The sequence below is a fragment of the Alnus glutinosa genome, chromosome 1 (genome assembly GCF_958979055.1).
Source record: "Alnus glutinosa chromosome 1, dhAlnGlut1.1, whole genome shotgun sequence".
In the NCBI taxonomy this organism is placed as follows: Eukaryota; Viridiplantae; Streptophyta; class Magnoliopsida; order Fagales; family Betulaceae; genus Alnus; species Alnus glutinosa.
In genome coordinates, this window is record NC_084886.1 from 24,695,326 (window position 1) to 24,707,120 (window position 11,795).

General features: G+C 33.7%; 1 protein-coding gene across 1 annotated transcript; it reads left to right on the forward strand.

Annotated features, from left to right (window-relative positions):
- Window positions 1-9,227: 9,227 nt before the first annotated feature.
- LOC133858718 (probable transmembrane ascorbate ferrireductase 3) lies at window positions 9,228-10,499 on the forward strand. Its single transcript, XM_062294186.1, has 4 exons — window positions 9,228-9,546; window positions 9,659-9,707; window positions 9,852-10,051; window positions 10,189-10,499. The coding sequence occupies exons 1-4, from the start codon at window positions 9,394-9,396 to the stop codon at window positions 10,441-10,443; spliced, it is 657 nt and encodes a 218-aa protein (XP_062150170.1). The 5' UTR covers window positions 9,228-9,393; the 3' UTR covers window positions 10,444-10,499.
- The last annotated feature ends 1,296 nt before the right edge of the window (window positions 10,500-11,795 follow it).

Sequence of the window (11,795 nt, forward strand, 5' to 3'; positions counted from 1 at the left end):
TCCCCGTCCCCCCCCCCCCCCCCCCCCACCTCACCCCATGCTCAGCCCTAATGTCAACCATTGAGGTTGACATGTGGCACTATATATATATATAAAATTAAAATTAAAATCTTTAAAAAATAATTAAAATTAAAAAAATTAAAAAAAATTGAAAAAAAAAAAAAGAGGGGTGGCTCCTTGGCCACCCCATGAAAAAAAAAATTATGGGTTTTGGCCCTTGGGGGTGGCCGAACCACCCCTATGGGCCACGGGGGTGGTTCGGCCACCTACAAGGGCCAAAACCCATCAAAAGAATTTTGAGGGTTTGCCCTTGGGGGTGGCCGAACCACCCCGATGGGCCACAGGGGTGGTTTGGCAACCCCAAGATGGGTCGGCTTGGGGTGGCACTACAAAAATTTCTACAATTGGACGCATGTCTACAGTACCCGGTACTGTAGACACGTGTCTTATGAAAAACGTGTCTAATTGTACCATCTTCACAATTGGACACGTGTATTTAATACGCGTGCCAAATTGGACACGTCTAATAATACACGTGTCCATTTTTTCCCAAATATATATTAAAAAAAAAAAAATTGTGTTGTGTTTATTTTTTGAAAAAAAATTTAAAAAACTCCTTATCTTATTAACCATATAATTTTGTGAAAATACAGTATACATAGATTATACACATAAAATTATGTTTGAAAGCTATATGCTATATGTAAATTTTATACTTAGAGTTTATGCTTTTTAGGTTCCTTATTTATATATATATGGTATACTAATAAGTACGTAAACCCTAACCTAATTTACATATTGTACTATACGCATAATTAAACAAATTTGGTGCTATATATATAATTAAACCAAATAGTTCAAATTAGGGTTTAGTTTTGTACACCATCTACGTTTAGACACAACAAAATATATTTAAAACATAACAAAGTTAAAAAACTTATAATTAATACTACATATATAGATATGCATGCATGTAAACGGTTTAGAAACTATATACAGTAACCTTGCTATTTATGGCGATATATAGTAAATGCAATTATTTTAAGGGTTCCGCGCTACATAATGAATTAAATATTTATGGTTTAGTCCCTTATATAGTACATACATTTAGGGTTTATGGCTATATATAGTACATACACTTAGGGTTAGGGTTAGGATTAGGGTTTATAGCTATATATAGTATATACACTTAGGTCTAGGGTTTATACCTATATATAGTATATATACTTAGGATTATGGTTTATCGATATATATAGTATATACACTTAGGATTAAGGTTTATAACTATATATAATATTTACACATAGGGTTTATAGCTATATATATATATATATATATATATATATATATATATATATATATATATATATATATTCTTAACTATATATCATAATCTTAAATTTGTATCATATATGTAAATACTATACTTAGGGTTTACATGTTGAGTTCCTTATAAGTACGTAAACCTTATAGGGTTTACATATTGTACTATATGCATTTACATACATGTAAGTACTGTAAATAGTATTCTTATTTATACATTGTACTAAATGCATATTTAAACCAAAATCGGTACTATATTTATATATATATAACACCAAATTAAGATTTGGTTTTATACACCATTTACATTAAGAAAATAAAAAAAAAGCTTCCAACAAAGTTAAAAATCCTATCCATAATACTATATACATATATATATAATATGCATGCATGTAAACAGTTTATAAACTATATACATTTATATACTTTATGGTTATAATACATAGTATACAATATATACAGATAGAGTTAGGGTTTATAGTTATATATGGTGTATAGTGGGATGGTTTATAGATATATATAGTATATAGGGTTAGGGTTAGGGTTTTTAGCTATATATATATATATATAGAACATACACTTAAGATTAGGGTTTATGGCTATATATAGTATATACACTTAGGGTTAGTGGTTTTAGGGTTTAATTTTATGGTTAGGGTTTAATTTTAATTTAGGGTTTAGTATAGTATATATATATATACTTAGTGTAATGGTTTAAATTTAGGGTTTATGTACATATATATAATATATACACCTAGGGTTAGGGTTTATATACATATATAGTACATACACTTACGGTTAGGATTTATAGCTATATATAGTATATTCTCTTAGGGTTAGGGTTTATAGTTATATATAGTACATACACTTAGGGTTTATAGCTATATATAATACATACACCTAGGGTTAGGGTTTATGTACATATATAGTACATACACTTAACGGTTATGGTTTATAGCTATATATAGTACATACACTTAGGGTTAGGGTTTATAGTTATATATAGTACATACACTTAGGGTTTATAGCTATATATAATACATACACCTAGGGTTAGGGTTTATGTACATATATAATACATACACCTAGGGTTAGGGTTTATGTACATATATAGTACATACACTTACGGTTAGGGTTTATAGCTATATATAGTACATACACTTAGGGTTAGGGTTTATGTACATATATAATACATACACCTAGGGTTAGGGTTTATGTACATATATAGTAAATACACTTACGGTTAGGGTTTATAGCTATATATAGTATATACACTTAGGGTTAGGGTTTATAGTTATATATAGTACATACACTTAGGGTTTATGTATATATATAATACGTACACTTAGGGTTAGGGTTTATGTACATATATAATACATACACCTAGGGTTAGGGTTTATGTACATATATAGTACATACACTTACGGTTATGGTTTATAGCTATATATAGTACATACACTTAGGGTTAGGGTTTATGTACATATATATTAAATTTACCTAGGGTTTGGGTTTATGTACATATATAGTATAGTATATACGTACACTTAGGGTCGGGTTAGGGTTTATATATTTATACATATAATTTTTAAGTTTTATTAAAAAATTATTAATATTTTACAATTGGAGACATGTAATTTTATTACACGTCTCCAATTAGGAATGTGTATATCGTACACGTTCCTAATTGGCCACGTGGCCAAATTTTGGCCAGGTGCACAGCACGGGACAATTCCCGCGCGCCACTCGGCCATTTCTGTAATATTTTTTTTTTTAAAAAAAAAATAAAATAATTTGGGTAGCTTCCAGAGGAAGCTACCCATCGATCTCTCACCCTCACTTTCACTGTATCTCTCTCACGCTCGCTCGCTCTCTCTCTCTCTCCCTCTCCCTCTCCGTCGACGTCACCGGCCACCTCACCGACCTCCGCGAGTCCGGCTGTTCCTCCGGCCAGCTCACTGTCTCTCTCTCTCTATCTCTCTCTGTCTCTCTCTCTCTTTTTATATATATATATATATTTGTCTCTCTCCCTCTCTACATCTCTCTCTCTCTCTCTGAACTCCGGCCGGCTCCAAACACTCCGGTGAGCTTCAGGTCCGGACCTCTCTCTCTCTCTAAATATCTCTCTACATCTCTCTCTCTCTGCATCTCTCTCTCTTTCTGCATCTCTCTCTCTCTCTACATCTCTATCTGCATCTCTCTCTCTTTCTGCATCTCTCTCTCTCCCTACATCTCTCTCTGCATCTCTCTCTCTCTACATCTCTCTCTGCATCTCTGTCTCTCTCTGCATCTCTCTCTCTTTCTGCATCTCTCTCTTTCTGGATCTCTCTCTCTCTGCATCTCTCTCTCTCTCTACATCACTCTCTGCATCTCTCTCTCTGACTTGTGTTTCAATTTTTTTTTTTGTGTTTAATTAATTTTTTTTCCCACAATGCAGGTACAAAATCCACAACAAATATATACCGCATAAATTGTGAGTAATTTTCCCTTATTTTTGTCATTTATTTTTTCGCTATAATAAATGTGGTATATTTAAATGTATTTGTTTAAAATATATTCCTATTTGTTTTAATATTTTCGGACAATAAACGTGGATTTAGCATTTAATAGTGAACAATTTTTTTCCCCATGCAATGCTACTGATTTGATTGGGTTTGTATATAGATTGTTATGTTGTTTTTTAAAGTTTTTTTGTGGTTTTGTATGTGAAATATGGTTACATTTTTTTTTTCAGATTTTTTTTTATATATTTTACTGTACTACGAATATAGTTTTGCATGGGAAACCAACGATTACAAATTGACCGTCCACTTTTTACAATAATACTCGTAGTATAAAATTTACAATATCATTTTGCCACTTTATACGTTGGTGTGAGGAGAAGACATATTTTTCCTAAGCATTCTTTACAATTTGCCTTAACAACAAAATTTAAAATAGCAACATAAAATAAATATAAGCATTTTACATATGGTCGACACAGACAAATTCATAAAAAAATCCAAATATTAAAAAATTAATTCTAAAAATGGTTCACATATACCAAATCACCTTAAAATAAATTGTGGAATTGTTTAAAGTCAAATTTCAACAACTATGCTGTATATTCTATTTCAGCATTTTTTTTTCTACAGAAATAATAACATAGTTTAATTATACATTTGTGTTCCTATTATCCTTTTTGACAAATTCTTACAAAAATGATTTTCAAACAAACTTTCCCTCATTTAATAATAAAATGATCGTACCCTAACCCTAAACCCTAAACCCTAAACATTAAAAAAAAAACAAAAAAATCTTAAGCCCTAAACCCTAAATCCTAAACTGTACGAATAAAAAACCCAAAAACTATAAACCATAAAAAAACAAATACAACAACCTTAAACCCTAAACCCTTAAAAAACAACAATCAAACACGTAAATCCTTAAGAAAAAAACCTAAACACTAACCCTAAACCCTAAAAAAACAACAATCTAAAACCCTAACCCTAACCCTAACCCTAAACCCTTAAAAAAGGAAACACGTAAACCCTTTAAAAAAAAAAATATCTTACACTTTCTAAAAAAAAAACCCTAACCCTAAACCCTAAACCCTTACAAAAAAAAAAAAAAAAAAAAAAAAAAACTAAAACCCTAAACCCTTAAAAAAAAAAAAAAAAAAAAAAAAAATTCCTACACTTTCTACAAAAAAAAAACCCTAACCCTAAACCCTAACAAACCCTAAACCCTTAAAAAAACAAGAAATTCCTACACTTTAAAAAAAAAAAAAAAAAAGAAACTAAAACCCTTAACCCTTAAAAAAACAAAAATTCCTACACTTTCTACAAAAAAAAACCCTAACCCTAAACCCTAAACCCTAACAAACCCTAAACCCTAAACCCTTAAAAAAAAAAAAATTCCTACACTTTAAAAAAAAAAAAAAAATCCTAAAACCCTAAACCCCAACCCTAAACCCTTAAAAGAACAAAAATCCTACACTTTCTAAAAAACTAAAACCCTAACCCTAAACCCTAAACCCTAACAAACTCTAACCCTAAACCCTAACACCCTTATAAAATAAAATAAAATAAAACCCTAAACCCTTCAAAAAAAAAAAAAAAAATTCCTACACTTTCTATAAAAAAAAAACCCTAACCCTAAACCCTTAAAAAAACAAAAAATTCCTACACTTTAAAAAAAAAAAAAAAAAACTAAAACCCTAAACCCCAACCCTAAACCCTTAAAAAAAACAAAAATTCCTACACTTTCTACAAAAAAAAAAACCCTAACCCTAAACCCTAAACCCTAACAAACCCTAAACCCTTAAAAAAACAAAAAATTCCTACACTTTAAAAAAAAATAAAAACTAAAACCCTAAACCCCAACCCTAAACCCTTAAAAAAACAAAAATCCTACACTTTCTAAAAAACTAAAACCCTAACCCTAAACCCTAAACCCTAACAAACCCTAACCCTAAACCCTAACAAACCCTAAACCCTAATTTTTTTGCGAAGTATGACGCAACAGATGTAGAGTTCCTGCTGAGCGATTGGTGCACTGAGCATAAAAGGGTATGTAGGCCAAAAAAATGTTGTGGTTTTTTAATAACAGTTCATTTAATTTTAATTTTAATTTAAGTGTGTCAATGCTTACATTTTTATTTTCATATTCAATGCGTAGGCAACCTCTGAACGGATGAAGAGGCTGCGGGAGCATAATGACCTTCCCCATTGTACGGGATCTAAAAGTTATGCCATATTTAATCACGATGAGGTATGAAAAAATATATGTTTATGTTTTTAATATTTGTTGCTAATTGTTTTTCTTTTACTTTATACTATTTTTATCGCTATCTGTTTGTTATATATGTTAACTGCATGACGACAGACATGTACATCTGGCATGCCCCCCACTCGTGCCGCGTCGTTCGTGAAGACCCACACAAGGAAGGACGGCACTTACGTGAACGAACGTACACGGGTCCTATGCGTATGCTACTGATTTAATTTACTAATATTTTGAAATTATGTGTGATATGTCATTATTCAATATATGAGTTTTTCATGTTGACGACGTATAGGAGAGGATGACGCAGAGTTTATCCAGTGATCCAGCCGCCACGCAAAGCGTCTCAGCAGACACGGTGCGTTGGGCACCGAACGACGCTTACGAACAGGCGGTTGGGAGGCCTGAGTATGCAGGGAGGGTTCGGCAGGTTGGGCCGAACGTTACACCTGTTCGGGGGACATGTTTCTCATATAGGCCTTGGTCACAGGGGGGACCATCTCAGGGCATGTCTCGGGATTGGGCCGAACACGCTTAGAAGAAGGAAGAGGTCCAAGCGGAGCTACAGGCTGAGCGAGTGAGGAATGACCGGTTGGAGTAGCGCGTGCAACAGTTCGAAGCCATGGAGCAGCGCGTGCAACAGTTCGACGCCATGGAGCAGCGCATGCGACAGTTTGAGGTCTTCATGTCCTCCATGGGAGTATCAGCACCATGTCTTCGTACTCAGTCTTCACCTGCACACGTAGGTAGTACGTCGTCTGTTAGTAGTGCATCTACAGGTATGATTTATATTGTGTATAGGACAAAATTAATTTCAATTTGTTTTCATTACCCCTTTAATTTTGCAAGTAATATTATATACTTTAATTGTCTATATTATTTGCAAGTAATTCGACAACGGTTGGTACGTTGTCGCCTATTGGACGACGGCTGAGCCAGCACTCCACTGTCGCTACACCTTCGCCCGCTACACCATTCCTTGCGCAGCAATCGCCGGTTGGCGAGAACACGCCAGGGACGGTACCTCGTGATTCGCAGGGACGCCATTCAGATTTGTAGATATTTTGTGTAATTATTTTTTGTTCGTAAATATTTGCGTAGTTAACGAATACGTTATTAACTATTGGTTTGTGTAATATGATTTTGTGCTGTTTTTGAGTAAAATAAATATTGCGTTATTTGTGGTCGGAAATAATAAAACTTGAAAAAAAATAAAAAATAAAATTAATTAACCCAAATAAATTTAAAAAAACAATAACAAAATTAAATTGAAAAAAAATTCCAAATTGAATTTTTTATTTAATTAAATTTTTTATTTAATTATTTAATTGTATTTTTAATTTAATTTAAAAATATAATTAAATAATTAAATTAAAAATTTATTTAAATAAAAAATTCAATTTGGAATTTTTTTTTTAAAAAAAATCGGTTTGACACGTGTATTAAGATACACATGTCAAACCGTTTTGACATGAGTATTAGATACACGTGTCAAAACGGTTTGACACGAGTATTAGATACACGTGTCAGATTTGACACGTGTATGAAAATACACGTGCCAAACCATTTTGACACGTGTATGCAAATACACGTGTCAAAATGTGCAGTTAATGACTTCCACATCTGACACGCGTCTCACGCGTGTCAAAATGCACGTGGTAAACCGTTTGACACGTGTACAGTGTCGTACACGTGTCAAAATGCACATGGCAATTTGTAGTGATTTTTGTAGTGTGGCCGAACCAACCCCGTGGCCCATGGGGGTGGTTCGGCCACCCACAAGGGCCAAAACCCATCAATATTATTATTATTATTTTTTTCTGCCATGGGGTGGCCGAACCACCCCCCATGTGGTGGTTCGGCCATCCCAAACCGGCCAAGGGGGTGGTCGGCTACCCCTTGGCCCATCTTTTTTCTTTTTTTTTTTTTCTTTTTTTCAATTTTTTTTAATTATTTTTGTTTTTTATTTTATTTTTATATAGTGCCACATGTCAACCTCAGTGGTTGACACGTAGTGAAGCATTAAAATTTGGACAGAAAATCTAACAGAGGTACCAAATAAGTTTTTACTCCTAATTCAGGTATCACTTATGATACAAAACAAAACTGAAGTACTAAATTTAAAAACGCTTAAAACTCAGGTACCAATGGGTTATTTAACCCAAATTTTTGTTATTAATAATTGGTTAACCTAAACAAAACTGATTATTTGGAGTAGTAAGTGTCAGAGGATGTTAGCTTGGAATATTAAGTGTAAAGTGTAGAAGGTGTGCAAGTTTAGGGTGCTGGCTAACTGTATCTTTTCAAAACATCAACAAACGGCATTTTGAAATGTTTTGGCTCAAAAAAGTCATGTGTAGGTCACGTACGTGACAATTTCTGTCCAATTTGACGAAAAGAGCTAACACACGATGTTAACTACTATATAACAGATCAGTTATATATAGTTGAAATGGTGGAATATCACTTTTTTAAGTATATTCCACCATTTCAACTATGGGCTAATTAAGTATATTTTTCTGGTAAAATAATCATTGGTTTGCCTAAGATTCCTTTACCTGTTGTTCCTTGATTGCTTTTGTTCTAGAAAAGATCATACTTTTGCGATTTACTGCGCATGTACTTTTCCATTGTTTATAGCCTATAACAATCGAATGCATCTATACCTATGACAGTAAATAACCCTTCCTATTTACTCTTTCGATTTCCATGCCTCGGATGACATAAAACAAAATTTGATCATAACTATCTGAGCTAGGTGATACCTTTATTCATCAATCTGACTAGGACCATATGTTCATTTATTCTTTCTCTTTCTTTTTTTAAGAACAGATTGATTCCCTTTCTGATACTTTTCCAATGTACATATAACGTAACAATCAAATATATGTATACCTATGACAGTACTTGTAATTTATATTCACTCATACAGTCCAACAGACTTGCTACCCCTTGAATTGATATATATATATATAGTATAGGCCACAAAGAAGTAATTATTTACGATTCTTTCTTGTGGAATCAAAAAGTTTGTTAAAGCAAGTAAAAGAGAATAAATCCCTTGGTACGACTAGAGCTGGCTTAGTTTTTTCCTGCGGATGCTTTGCTAAAGGACAAAGTTTCCTCATTCATGATACCAAACCCAACAAGCAATCCCGAGAAGAATGTATTTACTCTTTAAGCTTTAGAGAAGAGATTTCTATAAGAACTCACCGAACACAACACTTTTCAGAACCAGAGGCAATCAAATTTAAGCCCATCAGATTTTTATTTTTTATTTTATCTTCATCTGCAGCTTCATAACCCGTTATGGACATCGACAGGCGCATGCTCCCGTACAGGGGTATAACTCCAGTGGCATACCTGGCTGGCCTCGTGGCCTTAATTCTCATGCTTGTCTGGTTGTTGCATTATCGAGAGGGCCTAGAATATGATTCCGACAATCCATATCGAGTTTTCAACGTAACACTATTTGCTTCCAATATAAGAATGTTAATTAGTTCCACAGTTCATGCTATACTTTAATGCAAATCTTGAAATCTTCTTCTGTGTTTTTCGTTTTTTTTTTTGGCAGGTTCACCCGTTTCTTATGTTGTTTGGTCTCGTTTATATTGCTGGCCATGGTATTGCCTTACCTTTCTGTCTGAATTTGCTGTTAAAAAATTTCAAATATATATATTATATTAGTTTTGAGACAACTCCGTAGGTTTAATAGAAGTTAATTATGGATTTTCATAATTCGTACATAACGTTGGTGTCATGAGCAGCGATAATGGCATACAAGATGGTACCAGGGAGTCATAATGTTCAGAAGTTTGTTCACATGTTACAAAACCTGGTTGCTATATGTCTGGGAATTATTGGGATATGCGCTGTTTTCAAGTTCCATGATATGCTAAAGATCGAAGATATGTATAGCTTGCATTCATGGATTGGGATATCCACCATATGCTTGTTTTGCTTTCAGGTAACAACCCAACTTTACCTATAAATGTGTTTGAACTTCACTAATTAAGGCCAGACTACAATCTTCAACAACATAAAAAAAAAAAAAACAGAAAGCGATTTGCTAAAGTTCTCTTGTCCACGTAATTTGTTTTGTAGTGGGTGTTTGGTTTCGTGACATTCATGTTTCCACGAGCTTCAACACACACAAGGGTTAGAGCTCGCCCGTGGCATGCAGCTTTGGGCAGGGCACTCCTGTACATGGCAATTTGCGCTGCTCTGACTGGGTTGATGGAGAAAGCTACCTTGCTGAAGCAAAATAATCAAGCTAGTCAACGTGAGCTGCATTTGGTCAACTTTACCGGACTGTCAATCCTACTCTTTGGCATCTTTGTTGATCTTTCTGTTGCTTAAGCTGGACGCTTCCCGTGTTAAATATTAGTGATTTCTATATTTTTCCTTTGTCACAACATCTATATTTTATGTATAATGTGCTTAAGATTGTTTGAGTGGATTGGTATGCATCCCTAATAAATATTTTGAATTTACTACATAAATGTAGTATCCCCGAATTCCGCGGTATAATGTTGATTTTGCCCCACGACACCCAAGAGTAGAATTCTGATTCTATTCAACCTTTTGCTACAGTGTTTATTTTTTCAACAAACAAATCATATTTTATTCAACTTTTTCAAAAACAAATCGTATTTTATTCAATTTTTTATAAACAAATCATACTATATTCAACTTTTTCTAATTTTATTTTACAAAGTCATACCTCAAAATTCGCGCACCAAATAAGAAATAAATTCTGATTTCAAATATCGAACACCTAAACAGACCATTACCACTATGAGGTACCAGTTGAAGAATTTCTTTCAGCCATATAATTAATATTTCGCTTGATAAAACCGGTTTCATATGGCTAGTTTATACTCGAACGTGACTCTTAATCTTTAAATTCGTGTTGGCATACGAGTTTAAGTCGTATTAAAGTATATTTATAAGCCTATCTAAGTCAATCCTACCTGACTTATTTAATTAAACAAGTCAAACATTTCAATCGTAACCCCACTAATTTCGTATTGGAATATTGTTGAGTTTGCGAGTCGTATAAAAAAATCCCAACCTTTATGCGGTGTTCGGGTTTGGCTCATGTCAAGACATGGGTATAAGACTATATGGTCAACCCTAACTCGCTAATTTCATGTTAGGTACGTGTCGCGTTTGCGAATCATGTCAAAAATTATCTCTAATTTTTTTCGAACTGCTTGTGTGGTTGTAGTGAATATTCCTTCCTTGGAGATTAGAAAGCATTTTATATATTGCAGAAGCAGATTTTCCCATGGGCGGACCAGACGATGGGTCACCTATAAGACAAGATAAAATCACCGGAGTGGCGCCGACCCCCAAGCCGGTGGAGGAGCCTACGATGCTCCGATGCTTAAGTCAGTAAAGTAGTTTTAGAGAAAATAAAATAGAGGGAGAATTTGGATAGAAGATCTTATCTTTTTTTTTTGGGATTGTGGCCTTTTTTATATTAGACTTCTTGTTTAATTGCCATGTGGTGGTCTTGTAATTGTGCACTAGCTGTGTAGGAAGGAGCCTCCGAGGCTTTTTTAGCCTTTCTAGTAAGTAGGCCTTTATGTCAATTGGGCCCTATGCTTATTATTGTGAAGGCTCATTTTTTATTTATTTTTATTTTTTATATAAACATAAATGGATCATCACAGTAGCACGACGATATGTCGCATAGCCAACATATT